The sequence below is a fragment of the Heterodontus francisci genome, chromosome 6 (assembly GCF_036365525.1).
Source record: "Heterodontus francisci isolate sHetFra1 chromosome 6, sHetFra1.hap1, whole genome shotgun sequence".
NCBI classification, from domain to species: Eukaryota; Metazoa; Chordata; class Chondrichthyes; order Heterodontiformes; family Heterodontidae; genus Heterodontus; species Heterodontus francisci.
Genome location: NC_090376.1, coordinates 87408196 through 87434886, shown reverse-complemented (window position 1 = coordinate 87434886; position 26691 = coordinate 87408196). Strand labels below are relative to the sequence as shown.

At 42.9% G+C, this 26691-nt stretch overlaps 1 protein-coding gene across 4 annotated transcripts in view; it reads right to left on the bottom strand.

The window, feature by feature from the left end:
- The window catches only part of LOC137370986 (deuterosome assembly protein 1-like), a 202996-nt gene that overhangs the window by 6454 nt on the left and 169851 nt on the right, over positions 1–26691 (bottom strand). For all 4 annotated transcript variants that reach the window (XM_068032890.1, XM_068032889.1, XM_068032891.1 and 1 more), the window contains one exon: positions 9372–9699. In XM_068032890.1, coding sequence (XP_067888991.1) covers positions 9372–9699 — 328 coding nt within the window. The remainder of the gene's footprint in view (positions 1–9371; positions 9700–26691) is intronic.

Here is a 26691-nt window from a genome sequence, read left to right as displayed (position 1 = left end):
GAAGTACTTCATTGACTATAAAGCACTTTGGGATGCTCTGAGATTGTGAAAGATACTATATAAATGAAAGTCTTTCTTTTCTTTTTTCATGGTGTCATGAAACTGTATTTATTTTCTCCTCGGATTAAAACAGTGTGCCTTTAACACTCTGTTAAAAACAGTGTACCTTTAAGAGAGAGAAGTAGATTTCTGAGAACAGTGTGCCAGCTGCAGTTGTTACCTAGGCAACAGCAGGAGAGTGAGGAGGTCACATGGTATAATGTTTCAATTTAACTGTGTGGAAAAAACAGCTAAAACCAGTTTTGAGAGACACCAGCGAAGCATGCTTACTGAAGGAAAGGGCTGTCTATTTCTCTCAACAGAAATTCTACAATGAGCTACAGGCTGTGTTAATTGCCTAAGGATGAAAAAACCCTTTGAAGAGACCATTTGTATTGCTGGAGGTAACAAAATTCCTTTTCTTTATTTTCAATCTAAGAGTCTTTGCTTCAAGATTGACTCTCTCTTGACTGATTGTGTTCACTAGAATTTGCAGTAAAGTTTTGACTGAGAGACTGTCAGTTTTAAAATTCAAGTAGACCTTTTGCTGTGCTCATCGTTGAAAGAACTGTGTGAGCACTGCTGCAGCCCAAGTACTTTGGATGTCTATCTAATAAAAGACTGTTTCATCAAATCAATGTGGAGACTTCAAGTGGCATTTGATTATTTTTACACTAGGATACCTCACCCATCAGAACCCACAAAGACTAATAAACCAGTTATTTATTTATTCCTAAGAAACAGCTAATTTTTAAAATGACATTCTTTTTAATAACTGGTTAACCATCAGTTTTCGAGTGTATTGTGTGTGAATGGGGGAGTTAGGTTAAAATAAGAAGTTATAAGTTTAAGATTTGCTTTTTAATAAATAGTTATTTTGTTGTCTAAAGATACCTGTTTTGGTCTGTTTTATTCTGGGGATTTAATTTGGCTGTTTTTGGGTTGGGTGGGAAAACTTTAATAATATGCTGTGACCTGTGGAGTGATGGGACTGAAATGACACAGCATTGCTCCCGCCTCGGTGGTAACAATGGGCTCACTCTGCCTATCTCTATAACTTTCTCCTGCACTATAAGCTCCCAACTCTCCATCCTTTTGTGCACCCTCCATCCTTTCATTCTTCCATTGGTGGTAGTGAACTGAAGTAGTAGTTCTTAAGAGTATAGGCAAAAAGCCAATGTTTTGATATGGAGAAATGTTAGCAATGATGTACCATATAAGATATAGGATGTGAAAATATTGGGGTTATACAAATTATATTATACATTCCACAGTTTTGAAAGAATGTACTTCAGGAATGAATTTCCAAGGGACCCAATCCACATTGCTTTTATGTTTATGGCAAAAACTTGCCATAGGAGGGTAGCACCTGGAACCTCGAACAGGTGGGGGATTTCACTACATTAACAATTCTCTCCACAGCAGGAAGCTAATGCAGTTTTGTTCAGGAGGGAGAGCTTAGGAAGTTCTTGAGATTGATAAAGAAGTATGTATCATAATAAATAAGATACATTACATTAACTTGTCCATTAAGTCTGATTGTGCACAAGCACATAATATTGCATGTGATAACAAAATACCCAATTATATAAGCAAGCTTGTGTACTAATAACACCCCATCTGTTTGTTTCACACAGTGAGGGGTCAACCACCAGACATCTCTGCATTTTCAGCTTCTTTCTTCCTCTTGTTTTCTTATTGCATTTCTCGTTCGCTGTATTTCACTTCTTTTCAGCTGAAGTTGAGGGCAAGATTGAAAGGATCCAAGCCACAGGCCCCCGCTGCAAATCATTAACTAGCTAGCTCAGATCTTCCTTCCATTGTAGGAGAAGTCATTGGCTAGGACTGACAGGGTACCAATGAGAGGCACTGCGGTCTTAAACATGAGGAAGGTTCTGAGATTCGTTTAATAACTGACATATGTGCAGAATTATTTTGGACAACATGAGAGAATGTCTGTATGAAGGAGTGGAAGAATGGTAGTGCTCCAACTGGTAGTTGCGGAGGAGAGTTGCATGTCAGCCAGTAACTGAGTTGAGTTTGTTGCCAAACTGAGATTGTGATACCAAGATTCATTTGTCAGCAGAGTCAGATATTGTTAGTTAAACGTCTCCCTTGTGAGCTGTGAACACAACCAGCACAACTCATTTACTACTTCATGGCAGAGGTACAGCCTTTTCAAACATTTTCAAGGGGTCACAAGGAAGTAACCCTGCCCAGATTTGCAGACAGGGAAAAATGGAGGCTTAAGGGAAATTGCATTAGTTCCTGAAGTCCAGTGTGTATGATTAAAGTTAAAAAAGACTTAAAACTTGAAAGAAAATGAAACTGTTTATTAACAAGATAAAACATAGATGTGGCTCTAAGAAAGGGACTTAGCAACTCATGTAGCTTGCTCTGGGCCTTTTATGGCCTTCAGCAATGCATCACTTGTGACCAGGCACAAGAAGGTCTCAATGACCCGGATTTTATGTTCAAGGTGAGTGATAGTACTTGCCGCTGACTTCGAAGAAAGTTTTCTACAAAGGTCTAGCGTTCTCTGTGGTGTGGATTTCACCTTTCCTGATGTTAATTTCATTCTAGCAGCAACTATAAGGGAACCCGAGCATCCAGCAATGTTGATGTCATCAAGCAGGCCAAGCAGAATTTAGGATTCTCACAGATAGCAAATTAGGAAATAAAGAGCACCGATGATTATTCGCTTTTTATACATTTTAGAGAAACTGAAATAAAGTTTGGGACATACACATGGGATTAAGGTAGAAGCTGAAATATCAGGAACTTTAAAAAAAATTAAAAACCTATGGAACTTTAGTTATAATGGATAAATTTGATATCCTACAAATATACAATTAGTGTTTCAGGGTGAGAGAGGTTGTTCATCAATAATTATGACTTAGTACACCATTAAATACCCAGTTAAACCTCATTCTACAAGTTTTAATTTTTCATGGGTTTTTGCAGTGAGATTAAGATGCAAAAAGTGGATGTTCACATTAATTCAACAGGGAATTACTGACAGCAACTTCTGGATTTTTGTGTTTAACAATGCATATGCGGACACCAGAGGTTGCAGTCAGTTTCACAGAGTAATGATAACAAACACTAGCAGTTCCACCATCATTGCAACTGCAAAATCCATTCCCCAAGATTTTCTTAGCAGGCAGAATCCTGAAAGAAAGTTTATCCCGAAATGTATGACACAGGATCCTCTGTAAACCTTCTTTCTAAAAAAACAGTTCTTGATAAATATTACAACAAAGCTGGAACAAAGCAAACTGTAGTACTTAGACTGCTGGTAGAATGTTAATTTACTTTGAATTTTTTTTGTATTCCTTTGGGCTTTGCTTACTACAATGTTGGATGAGCTTTTTTCCATAGCATTAGTGTTTAAGGTCGGCATATAATCAATCCTATTGAGATTTACCATCTGCAATATTACAATATAAAACAATTGAATTGCGACTCTGCAAAAAAAGAATGTGTGGAACAATTCAATCTATAGAATACAGTCACATATTTAGCTAATTTGATAGACTGAGTTGTCATCAATATGCCTGTTTTATTTGTAGCAGAAGTCAATTTGTCCTCCTGTGCTTTTTCTGTAGTTAGCCCTGTTAGTGTTTCACATCCCTGCGACCACTTGTTTTACTAGAAAAACAATGGAAATAGCACTGATACAGATGAATACTGGGAGTTAATTTTTTGGGGAAACAAGGAAGCAGGATGGATCATTGCTTTTATTGTACATAGCTGAAGAATTACAAAAAAATCAAAATGCAACACCTTGTCTCCAAGATCATGCTCAACAGATTAATATGGTAGATGATGAATTACAATTAGAAACTTTTAGTTTCAGCAATTAATCTTCACAGTCCGCCTCTCCACCTTTCTATCTCACTTTCCTCCTTTAAGACGCACCTTAAAACCTACATCTTTTACGAAGCTTTGGTTAGCTGATCTAATATCTCCTTATGTGGCTTGGTATCCTATTTTGATTTATAATGTTTCTGTGAAGTGCTTTGGGAGGTTTTATTTCTATAAAGACACTATAAATAAATATAAGTTGTTGTTATAAGCTTTGCTTTTCCGCGTGCTGTAGTCAAAGAATTAACTTCTCTTTCAGAACTGAGAGGTTATATCTATCAGAAAAGATTGAACAGACTGGGGCTCTTTTCTCTAGAAAAGAGAAGACTGAAGGGTGCCCTGTTGGAGGTCTTTAAGATTATGAAAGGGCTTGAAAGGGTAGATGTAAAGAAGATGTTTCCACTTGCAGGGAAGACCAGAACTAGGGGCTATAAATATAAGACAGTCACTAAAACATCCAATAGGGAATTCAGGAGAAATTTCTTTTCCCAGAGAGTGGTTCGGATGTGGAACTCACAGAGCACATACCTGTAGCAAATAGGGACATATCTGGAGCAATTTTAACTCCCCCCACCCCCACCCTGCCACCACCCCCCATCCCCACCCCCACCCTGCCACCACCCCCCATCCCCACACCCCCATGATGGGCAGGGCTGGGATTTTGGATTTGCAAAAATGGAAAACCTGAACTCCACCTGCTGCAAATGCACCTATTTCTGCTTTAACCGTGTCAGATTTGGGGTCAGCTGAGTAACCTGCTCTGTAGAGATGGGTCAGTAATTATAAGGAGTAGTTGATGCAAATAACATAGATGCATTTAAGGTGAAGCTGGATAAACACATAAGGGAGAAAGGAATAAAAGCATATGTTAATTGGTTTACATGAAGAAGGGAGGAAGGAGGCTCACGTGCAGCATAACCATCGCTGTAAAGTCAAATGGCTGTGCTGCAATCTTAGATTGTAATATGTGTGTAAGCCATTTTTATGGGTAAAAACATTAAAAAATTTGCTTATTATAGATGAGTTCAGCCAACAAACTGATCTTTCAGAGACATACTGTCATACCTTAAGTAGAGACCAAAACATCTAGGAGAGCCATAATTAAGATGTCTCAACCAATATGGTGCTGCCAGAAGGGCCTTCACCATGTTGATTCCAGTCTCAGCTTCAATAGAGTAGAAGATTTTCTGTGGCGGAGATAGCATAGAAAAATATAACTTCAATTTAGGAACAATCTATCAACTTAGAAGCAGTTTGGCGGTGTGATACCTGGTCTAGAGCAACATAATGGTGCCTGGAATTTTCTGTCCAGGCTAAAAGGAGAAATTTTCCTGGCTCCGAATCCAGGCGTACCGGAATGCCAGGATGCAGTGAATGTAGGAAAGCAGGGTAGGTCACAGCACATACTTGTAGCAAATAGGGTCACATTTGGAGCAATTTTAACTCCCCCATGATGGGCAGGGCTGGGATTTAAATTTGCAAAAATGGGAAGCCTGAACCCCACCTGCTGCAAATGCACCTACTTTCACTTTAACTGTGTTTAGGTTTGGGGTCGGCTGAGTAACCTGCTTGATAGGGTAGATGTAAAGAAGAGTCAGTAATCATAATATTTAAATGAGGTTGCATGCCTCAGATTTTGGCAACAGTTTGGATTTATCAGCTGTGGGTAGGGTCTCCCGGGGCTCATGAAACCAGGCAATTGAAGGGAGGTGGGAGCTTCTAGATCCAGCAGAATGCCTCCTCCTGGGCTCTCAAGCAAACCTGCTTCCCCAAGATCGACTGAGCTCCACCCTCACATCCCTAGTGGGCCCAGCTGCTACCCACCATAGGCTTTTCCGCCTGCTAGACAGCTAGCCTCTCAATCTGGCTATGAAGCAATAACTACAGAAAATGCGTCCCACAGTTCCTTAAACAGCCTCAGGACATTGCTGCAGGAGTTTCTCAGGACAGTGTTCTCAGCCCAACCATCTTCAACTGCTTCATTAATCCCTGACCATAAAATCAGAAGAAGTGCTGTTTTCTAATTATGCAGTTCTTTTGATCATGAAGAAGCCTCTGTCAAATAACAGCATGCCCTAGATAACATCCGTATTTGGGATGACAAGTGGTAGGTGACATTTGTAACACCTGCAATGACCATCTCTAATAAAATAAAGCTCAAACATTTCCCTTGATTTCAACAGCACCACCACTGCCAACTCACCAATATCAATATCTTGGAATACATTACAGACCAGAAGCTTCACTGGATCAGCCATATCAACAAGAGCTAGGAGAGGCTGCATACTATATAAGAAGTGCCTCACCTCCTGACCCCTCAAAGCCTCTCCACCATCTACAAGGCATTAGGAGTGTGATGGAATACTCACTATTTGCCTGGATAGTTGCAGCTGAAACAACACATCACCAAACAGTACCAAACTGCCCTTGCCTTTGAACTCAATATACAATTCCTATACTACAGGGGCACTATATATTTTCTACAGGATGCTCTGCAGCAACTCAAAAAGATTACATCGCCAGCACCTCCTAACCCTGGAACACCTAACACTAAGATAGATGAAAGCAGCAATGTCAGAGGAACAATGTCACATCCGAGTTATCTCCCATACTGACTTGATTTGTGGTGGGTTAATATTCCAAAATTCCTTCCCTAACACCATTGCATAAGCATTATCACCACAAGGACTGCAACCGTTCAAAAATGACAACCAACAGTGCTCAGCAATAAATGTGGTCTTGCCACTGTCACCAACATCCCAAGAACAATTTTTTTTAAATTGCACTTAAATCAGAGGGCTAAGAGAGAGATTAGGGCAGAGTTTTCTGAGGCATCAATAATCATGAATTATTGTGAACACAGGAGGTACCAGTAGCTTTGAATGAGACTAATACAGATCAGTCAACAAATCCAAATAAATCCAACCCCACCCTCCCCAAATGTACAGAGCAGAAATTCCAGGATCAGAGAGAAAACATTCATTCAAGCCCCTCTCCCACTGATTGGATCCCAACCCCACACTGCACACTACATCATGTGTGATCTGGGCCCTGCACCACCCTCCTCACCCAATGAACACAGATATGTGAAAAGAACCCTCCCAACCCATGGCGCAGTGGTTAGCACTGCAGCCTCACAGCTCCAGCAACCCGGGTTTGATTCTGGGTACTGCCTGTGTGGCGTTTGCAAGTTTTCCCTGTGACCGCGTGGGTTTCCGTTGGGTGCTCTGGTTTCCTCCCACAGCCAAAGGCTTGCAGGTTGATAGGTAAATTGGCCATTGTAAATTGCCCCTGGTGTAGGTAGGTGGGAGGAGAATGGTGGGGATGTGGTAGGGAATATGGGATTAATGTAGGATTAGTATAAATGGGTGGTTGTTGGTTGGCACAGACTCAGTGGGCTGAAGGACCTGTTTCAGTACTGTATCTCTATGACTATGCTGTGTATTTCTAAGCCTTCTTTTGGGCGGCACTGTGGTGCAGTGGTTAGCACTGCAGCCTCACAGCTCCAGGGACCCGGGTTCGATTCTGGGTACTGCCTGTGCAGAGTTTGCAAGTTCTCCCTGTGACTGCGCGGGTTTTCGCCAGGTGCTCCGGTTTCCTCCCACAGCCAAAGACTTGCAGGTTGATAGGTAAATTGGCCATTGTCAATTGCCCTGAGTGTAGGTAGGTGGTAGGGAATTTGGGATTACTGTAGGGTTGGTATAAATGGGTGGTTGTTGGTCAGCACAGACTCGGTGGGCCGAAGGGCCTGTTTCAGTGCTGTATCTCTAAATAAATAAATAAAACCCACACTAGGTACCATTTTGCACTGAGCAGAAATATATAGTGAGCACTGATCCCCCCCCCCCCCACTGATCAGCACCTATCAGTTGGAGCCCTACACCCCTTGAGCATTACTAATGTGATTAGAGCGAATCCTTGAGTCAAGCAACGCTCCCCCTCCCAAGGTGACCTTTGCTTTGGTGATTGGAGCCCATACATTACCTCATCACATCCCAGACTGACCATAACTTAGATGATTGGAGTTCACACCCCTCAGTGAAACAAGAACCCCACCCACTGTACGTTATTTTGGTGAACAGAGCCGAGCTTCCTCATCGGAGTATATCTCCACACATCCTCCTATTGAGCATCACTTTGCTGATTGGAACAAATCTTCTTTCCCAATCCTCTTAATTTCTCCCTCCTCCCTCTTCCCCCCCCCTCACTTTCTCCACTCCCATCTTTCCCTTGTCTCCCTTCCCTTCGCATTCTCCCTCCCCCAACTTCTTTCATCTTTTCGCTAGCCCTACCCTGCCCTCTTGCCCCTCCCTGTTGTTGGTCCAATTCAATTGTCCTCTAAGCATGCTTAATGAATTCTGACGTGCTTTGTCATATTTAGTAATAACAATGATCAATAGTTAATGCCACAGGTTGCAGTACATATCTTATTACTTTTAGTAATGATTATTAGTTTTAAAATCATTAAGTTCAAGTACCATTCTCACTGGGCTAAATCGATGTTTATTTAGGACTTGCATTCTTCGTGAATATAGAATACATATTAAATCAGTACTCATATTGTTACTTATGCTGAAGTTTGTCAGCTTTGAAAAACAATATTGTTTCAGAATTAATATCTTCCTCAACACTGAGAATCATAGAACAATACAGCACAGAGGGAGACCAGCATGCCTGAGCCAGCTCTTTGAAAGAGCAATCCAATTAGTCTCAGTCATTCCCTGCTTTTTCCCCATAGTCCTGCAAATTTTCTCCTTTTCAAGAATACATCCAATTCCCTTTTGATTACTTTTGAACCTTCTTCCACTGCCCTTTCAAGCAGTGCATTCCAGATGCAGGAGTGTCAGCAACCAAAGGATGAGTCTTCTATTTCTAATTATGTGGACTTGCATTTAAGGCTTCAGTGGTTCAGTATCACGAGAACTAGTGCACCAACTAATTAAGACATCAAGGAAGCTAGCTCAGGGTGAATGGTCATCCTACTCTGATTATACCTTATTTAATATTGTTCTTTGGTTATGTAAGAAAGACAGACATGCATTTAAGTAGCACCTTTCATGTCCTCAGCCATCTCAAAGAGCTTCACAACCAATACATTTGAAGCGGGAGTCATTTTTGTTAGGTGAGCAAATGCAGCAGTGAACCTTTGCAGAGCAAATAAGAAACTGTTTATCCTGTAGTGGTTTGAGGAATAAATGTTAGAAAGGACACCAGGAGAACTCCCCTATTCTTCTTCGAATAGTTCATGGGATCCATCTGAGCAGGCAAGCAGGCCTCACACGACAGGCAGCACCTTTGCCAATGCAATATTTTCTCAATACTGTTATAAAAGGTCAGCCTAGATAGTGGTATTTGAACTCTTATAACTTAGAGATGAAACTGCTACTAGCAAAGCAATCCAGAAATATTAGTGGCGCTAGTTTTCTGAGAGTTAAAGATAAATTCTTAAGAACATAAACACTCACCAGCGGCAGGAAACTCTCCCGGGGATGGCTGGAGATTAGAGAAATGCCAGGTATATCAGGAAACAGTTCACTTGCAATATCATTGCTATGGCAAAAAGAGTAGCCGTTATCTGCAGACAGTTCCGTAGGCATTGATTTTTCTTCCAGTGAGAACTCCCTGCCTTCTTTGCCTGTAAACCCAGGTGCAGAAATCCTAAAGTTGTTTTGAATGCTGCAGCCCTTCTGAAGGTTCCAAATTTTCCCCTCATAATCTTGTATAGTTTCATCCAGTTTGGTTTTCATGGTGTTCATTTGTTCCTCATTTTCCTGTCGCAGTTTCTTAACTCTCCTAAAATTCTCAAAATAATAGTAGACATTTCAGAACTTCATAGAATTTCTCACCTATCAAACAGAGTTTATCCAACTACGCAATAGAACATGAATATCCTCCCATGCCACCACAGAACTATTACTGCTTGGGTAATTTAAAAAAATGCTCATCTCTCCTAAAAATGTGGCGATCTTCTGTGATACGATTCAATAGGTGCTAGCTGCCTTCAATACCTCACCCAAATGGCCATTCTTCATGTATAATTCCAGAGTTATTCAAACATGTAGGGCAAGGGCCATTATGGCCATAACCATCCCTTTTTTTTAGAATTAGAATTAGAATATTACAGCGCAGTACAGGCCCTTCGGCCCTCGATGTTGCGCCGAGCTGTGAAACCATCTGACCTACACTATTCCATTTTCATCCATGTGTCTATCCAATGTCCACTTAAATGCCCTTAAAGTTGGAGAATCTACTACTGCTGCAGGCAGGGCATTCCACGCCCTTACTACTCTCTGAGTAAAGAAACTACCTCTCACATCTGTCCTATATCTATCACCCCTCAACTTGAAGCTCATCTGACATGGACCTAGTGCTAAGGTCTTTGACTGCTTTCCTTGGAGCCCTAGCACCAACAATCTTGCTATCAGAGGATTTTTTTTCCTGAACATTTTTTGTAATTTTCATTAATCAGTGAGCAGTGAATAAACAACAAATTGCATTTATATATCACCTTTAAGGAAGTAAAATTTTCCAAGATGAGTGAAAACTGATTTCCTCCCTTTTTCCAAGGAGTGTCAAGGCCTCCTAGCCCCAGCTATGTCTGAACAGGCAGGAGGTTGAATCAGGGATGTTGGCTTTGTATCATGAGAACTAGTGCACCTGTCTAGTAAGCCATCAAGGGAGCTTGCTCAGGGTGAAATGGTCATCCCACTTCAATTCTGCATCTGTTCACGTGGGCTCAGGGACTACCCTAAATTGTTTCCATGCCTGCTTGACATGAAATAAGTAAGTTGCTGATGCTAATGGTGTGTATGTTTGTGCCTGCTTGTGTGTGTGCATGGGTGGGGTGGGGGGGGGGGGGGGTGGTGTTATTGTTTCAAATCGAACATTACTGGCATCAATTAAAAGCAGCAACCATCTATTAAAAGGAAAGTGCACTGTGGCTGCAATCAGCTTCATTCTAAGCAGCACTGAAATGGCAGGCAGAATAGATGCTGAAATGAATCTGTAATTTTCAGATGCAGCTTTGGATTTTCTGGCAGAAGAGGTTGGCAGGAGGGTTATACCATCTTTGTGGCCAGTGCCAAATCTATCCCCGCTAGCTTTGCAGCAACAATGGGCAGAGGTAACAGAGCAGGTTAGCACCAGAAGCATTGCTCCTAGGGCCTGGCTGCAAGAAAGAAAAAGTTCACTGACCTGACAAGTTTCTAAGGTAATGCTCTAAGCCCACATTGATCATTACTTTCTTTTAGCCTTGCAGTACATGTAGCTGCAGCATTCATAATCTTCCATCACCACCACTCCATTCACTGCAGAAAAGTTCACTCCACCTTCTTCTGCTGCTCCTGACACACTCTGCATCTGCTACTGTCCTCATACCTGTGCCATCTTTCACACAGCAGTGCATAATTCTATCCTGACATGAACAGCCTCAAAACAATTCACTGTACAAAAGCTAACACACTCCCTTCTTTCTTGCAGTTGAAGCTGGCTCCCAAATAAAAGGGAACAGACAGCCACAGGGGGAGGCCCAGCATTCATACACATCTTGTCCCCTCTAGAAGATACTTCCATGGACATTATGAGTAGTGAATGCATCAGGCGTGTGGCCTTTGGAGAGGCTGGAGGACAAGTCCTATAGGATTTATGGCTATTTAATTTTTTCATTTTCCATGAAATCTCACTATCACACACTACGTATGACAAAAGGCTGTTGCTTTGCTTTTTCGCTATCTGTCTCTGCTACATATGGCTAACTGCAAGCCATTTCCTTCACTTCTCTTTTTGATCCTAAAACTCCAGAGGGCACAGCAGAACCAGAGAAAGAAGAGGAATTGGTCTGACTCTCATATGCATGTGGTTTGTTTGTGCCCAATTTCCTGACAGGAGCCAAAAGCCAGGCTTTCAGGGGCTAGCCCTTGTCCCCAAGCAGCCAGTCTTGGTGGAAGAGAAGGGTATTGATGATTGGCAAGGCTAAAGGCATCATGACTAGATCTCCTCTATATTGGAGAGACCAAATGCAGACTGGGTGACTGCTTTGTGAAACACCTACGTTCAGCCTGTAAGTGTGATCTTGAGCTTCCAATCATTTTAATTCTCCACCTTGCTCATACTCAGACCTTTCAGTCCTTGGCCTGCTGGAGAGTTCCAATAAAGCTCAAAGCAAGCCCAAGGAACACCGCCTCATCTTTCGACTGGGCATTTTACAACCTTCTGGACTCAGCATTCATATCACAGAATAATAGAATGGGTGCGGCACAAAAGGAGGCCATTTGGCTAGTTGTGTCTGTGCCAGCTCACTGCAAGAGCAACTCAACTGGTCCCATTCCCCCGCCCTTTCCCTGCAGCAGTGCAAATTTTCTCTTTTCAGGTAATTATGCCATGATTGACTCTGCCTCCAACACATTTTCAGATGCAAACCACACACTATGTGAAACTGCGTTTCCTCATGTTGCCTTTGGTTCTTTTGCCTTTCACCTTACATCAGTGTCTCCTGGTTCTTGACCCTTCCACCAATAGGAACAGTTTCTCCCTATCTACTCTGTCCAGACCTCTCATGATTTTGAACACCTCTAACAAATCTCCTCTCGACCTTCTTTTCTCTAAGAAGAACAGTCCTGGCTTCTCCAATTTATCTATATAACTAACTGAAGACTTTCATCCCTGGAACCATTCTCGTAAATCTTTTCTATACCTTACCAATGCTTTCACATTTTTCCTAAAGTGTGGTGCCCAGAATAGGCCAAACCGGTGTTTTATAATGGTTCACCATAACTTACTGCTTTTGTACTCTATGCTTCTATTTATAAAGCTCAGGATCTTGTATGCATTTCTAACTACTTTTGCAACCTGCCCTGCCACCTTCAACAATTTGGGCACATATATCCCCAGGTTTCTCTGCTCCTGCACTCCCTTTAGAATTGTACCCTTTATCATATATTGCCTCTCCTCATTCTTCCTACCAAAATGCAACACTTCACACTTCTCTGCATTAAATTTCATCTGCCATTCCACCAACCTATGTCCTCTTGAAGTCTATCACTATCCTCCTCACAGTTCATAATACTTTCACGTTTTGTGTCATCTGAAAATTTTGAAATAGTGCCCTGCACACTCAAGTCTAAGTCATTAGCATAAATCAAGAAAAGCAGTGGTCTGAGTACTGACCCCTGGGGAACATCATTGTATACCTTCCTCCAGTACGAAAAACAACTGTTCATCACTACTCTCTGCTTCCTGACATTCAGCCAACTTTGTATCCATGCTGCCATGTCTCTTTTATTCCATGGGCTTTAAATTTGCTGACAAGCCTGTTATGTGGCACTTTATCAAATGCCTTTTGGAAGTCTGTGTACGCATCAACCATATTAGCTTCATCACTGCTCTCTGTTACCTAATCAATAAACTCAATCAAGTTAGTTAAACATCATTTGCCTATAACAAATCTGTGCTGGCTTTCCTTAATTAATGTACATTTGTCCAAGTAACTGTTAATTTTGTTACTGTAAATTGAGTTCAACAATTTTAGATTGGAACCTCTGGCCCCATTTTGTTTTGTATTTTCTGGTCTGATTTTATTTGTCTTCCTTCTCTCTTATTTCCATTTCTTTGATTTCAGATGGCAGCTATTCAGGATCATGCCATTCACACCACTTCTAGACAGATCTTTTGTTTCTTTACTTGTCCCATTACCACTCCCTTTGGCCTTGTACCATGAATCCTTTCATCATTTAATCTTTCCTACCCTATGATCACAGACCTTCCCTTTTGTTCTTCTTTCCACCAACCCCCACTTTCGCTTACTCAAAGCTTATTACACTTCTAACTTTTTTCTGTTCTGATGGACGGTCACAGGGCTGAAATGTTCACTGTGCTTCTCTCTCCACAGATGCTGCCATACCTGCTGAGTATTTCCAGCATTTTCTGTCTTTATTTCAGATCTCAAGCATTTACAGTGTTTTGCTTTTATATTATGAGACAGGTTCCACGTACAGCATTTTGGCATTCCTACTGTCTTATGAAATCTTGAACATCAGCAAAGAAAATTGACAGGGTTAATTTTTCAAAACTATAATCACAAGATGGTAAGATACGTAAAAATCAGGAACGTCATCCGCTAATTTTAATACCTCCAGCTGGAACAGCCGCCAAAACTAACATGTCTGCAACTGAAGCTAGTGCTTGTCCAAGCCAGGGTGAAGTAACTTGGGATAAAAGCACTGTCTATGGAGCTGTTGAGAAAAATGGCCGAGCAATGTAGGATCATTGTACGTGACAAGGCTAGGAAGTCTGAACTCCTAAGGCTGGTGGCCAACCATTTTTCCCTTGAATCTGAAGAAGCAATAGTAGTGTTAGAAGCAGAGTCCAGCAGGGTATTGTTAGCAAAGATACAATTGGAACAGAGGAAACTTGAATTAGAAGAAAGAGAAAAAGAGAGAGAGAGGCAGGAGAAGGAGAAAGAGAAAACCTTCCAAAAGGAACATGAAGAAAATGAAAGGCAGGGGAGAGAGAGAAAGAATATTCCAGAAAGAATCCGAAGAGAGGGAACTGAAGCGGCTTGAGTTAACTAGGGGCGACAGAGTAACCTGAGTGAAAGCATGGCCAATGTGGAGGAGCAGAATTCAGGGCTGGGTACGAGATTGCTAAAACTGGCTCAATTAATTCCAAAATTCAATGAGGAAGATGTGAAAGTGTTTTTCGTGTCTTTCGAGAAACTGGCAAGGCAGCTAAAATGGCCATCTGAGACCTGGTCCCTTTTAATACAAAGCAAACTAACTGGAAAAGCCCATGAGGTTTATTCCTTGTTGCCAGATGAGAGTTCATCAAATTATGAACTGACCAAAAATGCTATCCTCGGGGCGTATGAATTCGTATCCGAAGCCTATCGCCAAAAGTTTAGAACCCTCAAAAAGCAAGCCAATCAAACTTATCTAGAGTTTGAACGAAGTAAGCAGCTGGCTTTTGACCAGTGGCTGAGGGCTTTAAAAATAGATCTCAGCGATGAGACTCTCAGAGAAGTAATCCTGTTAGAGTTATTTAAAAACTCTCTCCCATTCTCAATAAAGACAAATGTAGAGGAGCAACAGGTTCAGGAAACCCGGCAAGTGGCCTTTCTGCTGATGAGTTTGCTTTAATTTATAAGTCAGTTTCCCGGGGAAAACCTTTCCTAATCACCACCACAAATCTAACAAGGACAAAGGGTGGGAAGGTGATTGAAGCCCATGCAGTCCTGGGAGAGAAAGGAAAGCAGGAGATGCAGGGGGCCCTCCTCCAGCCAAAAAAGGAAGGTGCTGTGAGCAAGAGTAAGACCCGGAGACCTGTGTGCTTCCATTGTAATAAGGTAGGGCATTTAAAAGCTGACTGCTGGAAACTAAAGGGGAAACCTGTAGGGTTAATCAGGGCACACCCGCTCATTGAAGATGAGACCCTGATAGAAAACACAGAACAAGCTGTGGCTTTAACTGCAGTAAGAGTGCAACCCAGGAAGCTTACTACGGCCAGTGCAGAAAACGTTAATAGTATTCCTGAAGGTTATCAGGGTTTTATGTTTGAAGGGAAAGTAATCCTATACCCCTTGAGTGGGGCCAGCAAGCCCATGGTGATTCTCAGGGACAGAGAGGTGACTAGATCCCTTTTACTGGGAAAAGGCCTGACCTTTCCCCCAGAGAATGCAGTGAACAAAATGATGGTGAATGGTATTGGTGGGCAGTGTATGCTTGTACCTGTACACCGGTTGCAACTCGAGTGCGACCTAGTTTCGGGACCGGTGACCACAGGGATTGTGCCTAGTTTACCTGTGGATGGGGTTGACTTGCTCTTAGGTAATGATCTGGCAGGGGTGAAGGTGGTAGCCCTCCCCCAGTAGTGAAAGAAAGACCACAGGAGGTCAGAGAGACAGGGCAGTGGTAGGAGACAGTCCATAGAAACATAATAAAATAGGAGCAGGAGTAAGCCATTCGTCCCTTCGAGCCTGCACTGCCTTTCAATACGATCATGGCTGATCATCCAAACTCAATGCCCTGTTCTTGCTTTCTCCCCGTATCCCTTGATCCCTTTAGCCCTAAGAACGATATCTAACTCTTTCTTGAATATATTTAATGATTTGGCCTCAACTGCCTTCTGTGGTAGAGAATTCTACGGGTTCACCACTCTCTGGGTAAAGAAATCCCTCCTCATCTCAGTCCTAAATGGCTTACCCCTTAGACTGTGACCCCCCTGGTCCTGGACTCCCCCAGCATCAGGAACATCCTTCCTGCATCTAGTCTGTCCAGTCCTGTTAGAATTTTGTAGGTTTCTGTGAGATCCCCTCTCATTCTTCTAAACTCTAGCGAATACAAGCCTAATCGATCCAATCTCTCTTCATACGTCAGTCCTGCCATCCCAGGAATCAGTCTGGTGAACCTTTGCTGCACTCCCTCCATAGCAAGACCATTCTTCCTCAGATAAGGAGACCAAAACTGCTCACAATACTCCAGATGTGGTCTCACCAAGGCCTTGTATAAATGCAGCAAGACTCCTGTACTCGAATCCTCTTGCTATGAAGGCCAACATACCATTTGCCTTCTTAACTGCCTGCTGCATCTGTATGCTTACTTTCAGCGACTAGTGCACAAAGACACGCAGGTCCCGCTGCACCTCCCCCTTTCCCAATCTATCGCCGTTCAGATAATAATCTGCCTTTCTATTTTTGGCACCAGAGTGGATAACCTCACATTTATCCACAATATACTGCATCTGCCAGATATTTGCCCACTCACTCAACCTGTCCAAATCACACTGGAGCTTCTCTGCATCCTCCTCACAGCTCACACTCCCACCCAGTTTTGTGTCATCTGCAAACTTGGATATACTACATTTAATTCCCTCATCTATATCATAAATATATATTGTGAATAGGTGGGGTCCTAGCACTGATCCCTGTGGTACCCCACTAGTCATTGCCTGCCCCTCAGAAAAAGACCCGTTTATTCCTACTCTTTGTTTCCTGTCTGCCAACCCATTCTCTATCCATGTCAGTACCTTACCCCCAATCCCATGTGCTTTAATTTTGCATGCTGATCTCTTATGTGGGACCTTAGCAAAAGCCTTCTTAAAGTCCAAATATACCACATCCACTGGTTCTCCCTTATCTATTCTACGAGTTAGATCCTCAAAAAATTCCAGTAGATTTGTCAAGCATGATTTCCCTTTCGTAAATCCATGTTGACTTTGTCCGATCCTGTCATTGTTTTCCAAGCGCTCTGCTATTACATCTTTAATAATGGAATCTAGCATTTTCCCCACTACTGATGTCAGGCTAACCGGTCTATAATTCCCTGTTTTCTCTCTAACTTCTTTTTTAAATAGTGGAGTTACATTAGCTACTCTCCAATCCATTGGAACTTTTCCAGAGTCTATAGAATTTTGAAAAATGACCAGCAATGCATCTACTTATTTCTAGTGCCACTTACTTAAGTACTCTAGGATGTAGATTATCAGGCCCTGGGGATTTATCGGCCTTCAATCCCGTCAATTTCCCTAACACCATTTCCCTACTAATACTGATTTCATACAGTTCCTCCCACTCATTGGACCCTATGTTCCCCAACATTTCTGGGAGGTAATTTGTGTCCTCCTTTGAGAAGTCAGAACAAAAGTATGTATTTAATTGGTCTGCCATTTCTTTGTTCCTCATTATAAATTCCCCCGTTTCTGACTGTAATGGACCCACATTTGTCTTCATTAATTTTTTTCTCTTCACATATCTGCAGAAGCTTTTACAGTCAGTTTTTATGTTCTCTGCAAGCTTACTCTCATACTCTATTTTCCCCTTCTTAATCAATCCCTTAGTCTTCCTTTGCTGAATTCTAAACTGCTCCCAATCCTCAGGTTTGCTGCTTGTCCTGGCCATTTTATATTTCTTCTCCTTGGATCTAATACTATCCCTAATTTCTTTTGTAAGCCACGGTTGAGCCATCCTTTTATTTTTTGCCAGACAGGAATGAACAATTGTTGTAATTCTTCCATGCACTCTTTAAATGCTAGCCAATGCCTATCCACTGTCAACACTTTAAGTAACGTTCCCCAATCTATCATAGCCAACTCGCGCCTCAGACCTTCATAGTTTCCTTTATTTAGATTCAGGACCCTAGTCTCGGAATCAACTCTCTTACTCTCCAACTTAATGACGGATTCTATCATGTTATGTTCGCTTTTCCCCAAGGGACCCCGCACAACAAGATTGTTAACTAATCCTTTCTCATTACACAATACCCAGTCTAGGATGGCCTGTTCTCCAGTTGGTACCTCAATGTATTAGTCCAATAAACCATCAAGTACGCACTCCAGGAATTCCTCCTCTACAGTATTATTGCGAATTTGGTTTGCCCAATCTATATATAGATTAATTTCACCCATAATTACATGTATAACAGCCCCAACAACCAATTGTATTTGCAACACCTGTGGAAGAGTCTGTCACTCTAGAATTGGCCTTTATAGCCACTCCAGGTGCTGCTTCACAAACCACTGACCATCTCCAGGCGTTTACCCATTGTCTCTCGAGACAAGGAAGCCAAAGAAGAAGAAGATAATTACAGTTGCATCCTTATTGCACGAGTCTCTAATTTCCTGTTTGATGCCATCCTCTACATCACCACTGCTGTTTGAGGGTCTATATAAAACCCCCACCAATGTTTTCTGCCCCTTGTTGTTTCTTAGCTCCACCCATACAGATTTCACATCAGGATTCTCTGAGCTAATATCCTTCCTCACTATTGTATTGATTTCCTCTTTTATGAACAAACCTACTCCACCTCCTTTCCCTTTTTACCTGTCCTTCCTAAATATTGAATACCATTGGATGTTCAGTTCCTATCCTTGGTCAGCCTGCAGCCATGTCTCCGTAATCACACCTTTGGTCCCCTGCAGTTTCCCTGAATGTGTTGTGGGTCAGGCTATGATCAAATCAGCTCCCCACAGAGGAGACTGCATTGGCACTGCAGGCAAATGACCATGAGGTCTGCCTGTCCGAGTCTTTCTTTGGAAAGTAGGAGACCCAGGGAATAAATTAAGCCGACCCTGTATTGCAAGAGTTAGCACAGGCTGCCCAGTCTGAAAGTGAAGCAGAGGGAGCCCCTGATTGCTACTATTTAAAGAATGAACTACTGATGAGGAAATGAAATTCTCCTCACAGACCTGAGGGCAAGGAGTGGATAGTAGTTCACCAGTTAGTGGTGCCAGAGAGGTACCAGGGCTAAATATTAAGAAAGGCCCATGAGACTACATGGCTGTACATGCCAGTAACCGAAAGACCAAAGCCCACAGTTTGACTGGCCAAAACTCCACAAAGATGTGGTGGAGTACTGCAGGAGTTGCCACAGGTGCCAGGTTGAGGGGAAACCCCAACCTATAATGAAACCTACACCCCTAAGTTCTGTACCAGTGTTAGGAGAACCCTCAAGAAGAGGGCTGGTGAACTGTAAGGGACCCCCACCAAGAACAAAAGGGGACAGGCAAGCACATGGCTGGCGAATGTTTAGAAAGAGAAGGGGAAAAAATGACCAAGAGGGCAGGTTAAAGGAAGTCCAGGAGGAATCCCGGATGAAAACCCCTACTGTCACCAACCCTGAAAAATATGAGAGGTTAGGTCCCACATCCTCCTATGTAAATACAGACCCTAGAAGCACCCCACCAGAGTTGCTAACAGCATTTACAGGAACCTGCAGAGACAGAGAGACCTCCAGGGAGCACAGAAACTGTGAGGGTGATGCCTCACCTAGTCAAATTGCCACAGGGGATTTCAGCCATGTCTGCACAAATATCTACAGGCAGGAGTGTCCCAGAGAAGAAAGGGAAAGTAACAAATCATCCTCCCCCACAGTCAGAAGAAAAGGGAACCACCCATCACCAGAAGTCCAAAGTATTTGCATGACTCAGTGAGTTCAGGATAGACCCGCCCACTACTAACTCTCCTGAGAAAAAAAGGGAAATTAAAGCAGCCCTGGCACCCCAGAAAAGACCATTCTAATAGGTTTTAATATTGATGAATGAATGGAAATGAATGAGAGAAATGCATGGTTTTTCTTTCTGTATCTTATATTTCTCTGAAACTCTGTAATGAAATGTGCAGTTTTTTTTTTCAAATCGCATTTCATTCCCCTGGGTGCGGAGGTGTCAGGCAAGCCCCCCACCTGCCAAGAATGAGAAAAATTTATTTCGCCACATGAACATTGATTTTGGACTGTTGTTGGTGAAGAAAGAACTTGATTTAAAAAACAATTGGAGACTTTGGCTGGAGAGAGACATTAGCATATCAACAGACAGTACTTCAAAGGACAAAGGGGCTATTCCCTGCTCCAATTTAATCACAATGGACTTTTGATTACCAGACGTTGAAAGTGGAAAGGCGAGCATTCCAGGTTAACTGCTAAGATGGCCGAATACATAAACAGATGTGGTCAGACCAGTTTGAGTCACATGACTAACTGACTGACGGAGTTTTTTTAATTTGAACTTCCAACAAGGAATTTGAACTCAGAAGGCTGTTTTCTCCTGGACTGAGAACACCTCTCTCCTGTCTGCTCTCATCGCACTCTCACCAGCTTCAGCAACCACTGAAGACACATGAACCCCAAGAGAGAAAAGTCTCCTACAGTGATCAAGGTTTAAGAAGAATACTGGGCCCCAATGAAAAGCAAGACTACTTACAAAAGGACTACAGTGAGCTCGAAGCACAGTAAACAAGAAACTCTTCTGATATTGCCTCAAACCTCTCCATTTTATTTTTCTTCTGCTCTTTTCTGTCCCTATTTGCAATGGTGTATTGCATATCATGCTAGCATGGTCACGTCAAATATCCATAGGCGTTAACCGTATTAGAGTTTAAGTTTAAGGTTTAATAAATTTCACTTTTCTTCTTTAAACCTAAGAAAGCCTGTTTGTGCTCATTTCTTTGCCTTATAATTGGAAAGTGGTGAACAAGGATTCACCAAAGGGGGAGCTCAAAATACAGTGTGTTTAAAAATAAAACCCTGTTACAATAAGTCCAGGTGAAGTCAGTAAAAGACCCCTAGACACCTTTCTCACCTGGTCGTAACAACCACTATAAGATCACCTCACAGTCTGTAGAGGCTGTAAAGGCCAGGTCTTTCCCATCTTTTCTCATAATTCACACCTATGATACTAGGGATCAGCCTGTCGCTTTTTTCATCATTGCCTCCAGTTTCCTGGCGACCAGAATTGGACACAGTACACAAGATGTTGTCTAACCATGTCACTGTACATTTGGTCACAACTTTCTTCAACTTCTATGTCTATTTCTTTTGTGTGCTACACATTTGTAACACTTCTGAGAGCCACAATATAAGGGCCTTAATTTCGGGACGAAACTGGTGCCTGGGCGGAGCGCAGGAACTCATGCAAATATGCAAGATTGGACTCCCGCCTGAACCCGGCAGGAATCACTGCCTGACCAGCAGGTGAGAGCAAGTCACTTACGGGACCCAGTGGAACAGTACCCAGCACAAGGCATGTCCATCGGCTCTCCAGTAGGGGAACCACCAGCAAGGGATGGGGAGGGGAGGTGATGCTCAGGGAAGGGGTGACTAAAAGTTTTCTTGTGGGGTCCAGCTCCTACTTCTTCCAGATCATGCCCTATTTCTATGCTCCATGTTCTATGTAATACCTTGCTGGGCTTGACTGTTGTTTCTGGCAGGTATAGCCTGCAGTGTAAGGCATTTTATTTATTAATATTTAATTTAATTTAATGGAGTATAGACTCCACAGATCTACATTGTGTATTTTTTTTATTATTCATTCATGGGATGTGGGCGACGCTGGCCAGGCCAGCATTTATTACCCATCCCTAACTGCCCTTGAGAAGGTGGTGGTGAGCTGCCTTCTTGAACCGCTGCAGTCCATTTGGGGTAGGTATACCCACAGTGCTGTTAGGAAGGGAATTCCAGGATTTTGACCCAGCGACAGTGAAGGAACTGCGATATAGTTCCAAGTCAGGATGGTGTGTGACTTGGAGGGGAACTTGCAGGTGGTGATGTTCCCATGTATTTGCTGCCCTTGTCCTTCTAGTTGGTAGAGGTCACGGGTTTGAAAGGTGCTGTCTAAGGAGCCTTGGTGCATTGCTGCAGTGCATCTTGTAGACGGTACACACTGCTGCCACTGTGCGTCAGTGGTGGAGGGAGTGAATGTTTGTAGATGGGGTGCCAATCAAGCGGGCTGCTTTGTCCTGGATGGTGGAGCTTCTTGAGTGTTGTTGGAGCTGCACCCATCCAGGCAAGTGGAGAGTATTCCATCACACTCCTGAGTTACTCGCCTCAGGATTGCTAGCCTCTGACCTGCTCTTGTAGCCACATTATTTATATGGCTACTCCAGTTCAGTTTCTGGTCAATGGTAGCCCCTAGGATGTTGACAGTGAGGGATTCAGTGATGGTAATGCTGTTGAATGTCAAGGGGAAATGGCTAGATTCTCTCTTTTTGGAGATGGTCATTGCCTGGCACTTGTGTGGCGCGAATGTTACTTGCCACTTATCAGCCCAAGCTTGGATATTGTCCAGGTCTTGTTGCATTTCTACACAGACTGCTTCAGTATCTGAGCAGTCACGAATGGTACTGAACATCGTGCAATCATCAGCGAACATCCCCACTTCTGACCTTATGATTGAAGGAAGGTCATTGATGAAGCAGCTGAAGATGGTTGGGCCTAGGACACTACCCTGAGGAACTCCTGCAGTGATGTCCTGGAGCTCAGATGATTGACCTCCAGCAACCACAACCATCTTCCTTTGCGCTAGGTATGACTCAAACCAGCGGAGGGTTTTCCCCCTGATTCCCATTGACCTCAGTTTTGCTAGGGCTCCTTGATGCCATACTCGGTCAAAGGCTGCCTTGATGTCAAGGGCAGTCACTCTCACCTCACCTCTGGAGTTCAGTTCTTTTGTCCATGTTTGAACCAAGGCTGTAATGAGGTGAAGAGCTGAGTGGCCCTGGTGGAACCCAAACTGAGCGTCACTGAGCAGGTTATTGCTAAGCAAGAGCCGCTTGATGGCACTGTTGATGACACCTTCCATCACTTTACTGATGATTGAGAGTAGGCTGATGGGGCAGTAATTGGCTGGGTTGGACTTGTCCTGCGTTTTGAGAACAGGACATACCTGGGCAATTTTCCACATTGAAGGGTAGATGCATATTAATTAATTTAACCCGACTGGAAGTTACTGGCTGATAAATAATCAGATGCGCAGTGGCACAGAATATGTAATAATGAATAAATTCAAAGTACAGTTGTCAATTAGGACATTAATAAAATCCTGATGGCAACTGCCTATTTAAAATAGCATTATCTGTTGAATAATGTTGTAGAGTTTGATGTTTTGTAATTTTAAAAAAAGTTAACAATGAAAGAGTTCCTGCATACATTGATCTTCCATGACCAAGCAGGGCTGTGACAAAAGTGGACAAAATGGGTAAGATAGTGATAGTCAGAAAGAAAATCAGACAAGGTGACAAGAAAGAGTCAAAGTATAGCACCATATAAGGATTGTCATATAGCTCAGCAGTGAGACATTGCAATTTTAGTGAGCTGGACAGACCTTTTGCAGTTAACATAATACCTTTTTTCCAAAGTTAAAATTCTAGAAGTCACGGCAATTGCAGAAATAAGAAGCAAAAAATGAAGTTTGAAAATTGGGCAGGTTCTAAAAAAAATCATGGGAATTGCAAAACTGAAAATCAAGTGGAAATGTGAGCAGGCGTGGGAATTTTAAATGGTAGGAAAATCAGGCAGATTCTATTCCCCTTGTACAATTCTCCTTGCCAGATTTTCATTTCTATGCTGCTTCCAGTGAATGTTTAACATCCAGGCATGAAAGCTGAAAACACAGCATATGAAACAAACTGACTCTTCTGTGTATAACAAAAGCAAAATACTGCGGATGTTGGAAATCTGAAATAACAACAAGAAATGCTGGAAATACTCAGCAGGTCTGGCAGCATCTGTTGAGACAGAAGCAGAGTTAACATTTCAGGTCAGTGACCCTTCTTCAGAACTGGCAGATATTAGAAATGTGAAATGTTTTAAGCAAGTAAAGTGAGGGTGGGGCAAGAGATAACAAAGGAGAAGGTGTAGATAGGAAAAGGTCACACAGAATAGCCGACCAGAAAGTCATGGAGCAAAGGCAAACAATATGTTTATGGTGTGTTGAAAGACAAAGCATGAGTACAGATAGGGTGCTAACGGACTGAAAACTGAACAGCCACAAGTACAAATATGAAAAAATTAGTGGGTAGGCAAACTGAACAAACTAAGATAAAATAAAATAAACACAAAAAAAAGTAAAAAGAAAAAATAACGAAAAATAAAAGTAAAATGGGGGACCCATCATGCTCTGAAATTATTGAACTCAATTTTCAATCCGGCAGGCTGTAGTGTGTCTAATTGGTAAATGAGATGCTGTTCCTTGAGCTTGCTTTAATTTCACGGGAACACTGCGCAATTTAGAATTAGAATTAGAACATTACAGCGCAGGACAGGCCCTTCGGCCCTCGATGTTGCGCCGACCTGTGAAACCATCTGACCTACACTATTCCATTTTCATCCAATGACCACTTAAATGCCCTTAAAGTTGGCGAGTCTACTACTGTTGCAGGCAGGGCGTTCCACGCCCCTACTACTCTCTGAGTAAAGAAACTACCTCTGACATCTGTCCTATATCTATCACCCCTCAACTTAAAGCTATGTCCCCTCGTGTTTGCCATCACCATCCGAGGAAAAAGACTCTCACTATCCACCCTGTCCAACCCTCTGATTATCTTATATGTCTCTATTAAGTCACCTCTCCTCCTCCTTCTCTCTAACGAAAACAACCTCAAGTCCCTCAGCCTTTCCTCGTAAGACCTTCCCTCCATACCAGGCAACATCCTAGTAAATCTCCTCTGCACCCTTTCCAAAGCTTCCACATCCTTCCTATAATGCGGTGACCAGAACTGCACGCAATACTCCAGGTGCGGTCTCACCAGAGTTTTGTACAGCTGCAGCATGACCTCGTGGCTCCGAAACTCGATCCCCCTACTAATAAAAGCTAACACACCATATGCCTTCTTAACAGCCCTATTAACCTGGGTAGCAACTTTCAGGGATTTATGTACCTGGACACCAAGATCTCTCTGTTCATCTACACTACCAAGAATCTTCCCATTAGCTCAGTACTCTGCATTCCTGTTACTCCGTCCAAAGTGAATCACCTCACACTTTTCCGCATTAAACTCCATTTGCCATCTCTCAGCCCAGCTCTGCAGCCTATCTATGTCCCGCTGTAAACTACAACATCCTATGGCACTATCCACAACTCCACCGACCTTCGTGTCATCCGCAAATTTACTAACCCACCCTTCTACACCCTCTTCCAGGTCATTTATAAAAATGACAAACAGCAGGGGCCCCAAAACAGATCCTTGCGGTACACCACTAGTAACTAAACTCCAGGATGAACATTTGCCATCAACCACCACCCTCTGTCTTCTTTCAGCTAGCCAATTTCTGATCCAAAGCTCTAAATCACCTTCAACCCCATACTTCCGTATTTTCTGCAATAGCCTACCGTGGGGAACCTTATCAAACGCCCTACTGAAATCCATATACACCACATCCACTGCTTTACCCTCATCCACCTGTTTGGTCACCTTCTCGAAAAACTCAATAAGGTTTGTGAGGCACGACCTACCCTTCACAAAATCGTGCTGACTATCGCTAATGAACTTATTCTTTTCAAGGTGATTATAAATCCTGTCTCTTATAACCTTTTCCAACATTTTACCCACAACCGAAGTAAGGCTCACAGGTCTATAATTACCAGGGCTGTCTCTACTCCCCTTCTTGAACAAGGGGACAACATTTGCTATCCTCCAGTCTTCCGGCACTATTCCTGTCGACAATGACGACATAAAGATCAAGGACAAAGGCTCTGCAATCTCCTCCCTGGCTTCCCAGAGAATCCTAGGATAAATCCCATCTGGCCCAGGGGATTTATCTATTTTCACACTTTCCAAAATTGCTAACACCTCCTCCTTGTGAACCTCAATCCCATCTAGCCTAGTAGTCTGAATCTCAGTATTCTCCTCGACAACATTTTCTTTCTCTACTGTAAATACTGACGAAAAATATTCCTATAACGCTTCCCCTATCTCCTCTGATTCCACACACAACTTCCCACTACTATCCTACAATCCCAGGGACAGAGATGTGAGCATGAGAGCAGGGGGGAGTGTTGAAATGGCAAGCAACCAGAAGCACGGGGTCATGCTTTCAGACTGAGCGGAGGTATTCTGCAAAGCAGTCACCCAGTCTGTCCTTGGTCTCCCCAATGTAGAGGAGATCACATTGTGAGCAGCAAATACAGTATACTACATTGAAAGAGGTACAAGTAAATCGCAGCTTCACTTGGAGCCTGGGATAGTGAGGAGAGAGGAGGTAAATGGGCAGGTATTACACCTCCTGCGCTTGCAGGGAAGGTGCCGTGGGAAGAGGACGAGGTGGCGGGGGTAATGGAGGAGTGGACCAGGGTGTCACAGAATGCTGACGGGGAAGGGAGGGGAAGATGCGTTTGGTAGTGGCATCACGCTGGAGGTGGCAGAAATGGCGGAGGATGATCCTTTGGATATGGAGGCTGATGGAGTGGAAAGTGAGGACAAGGGGAACCCTGTCGTGGTTCTGGGAGGGAGGGGAAGGGATGAGGGTAGAGGTGCGGGAAATGGGCCAGACTCGGTTGAGGGCCCTGTCAACCACAGTGGGGGGG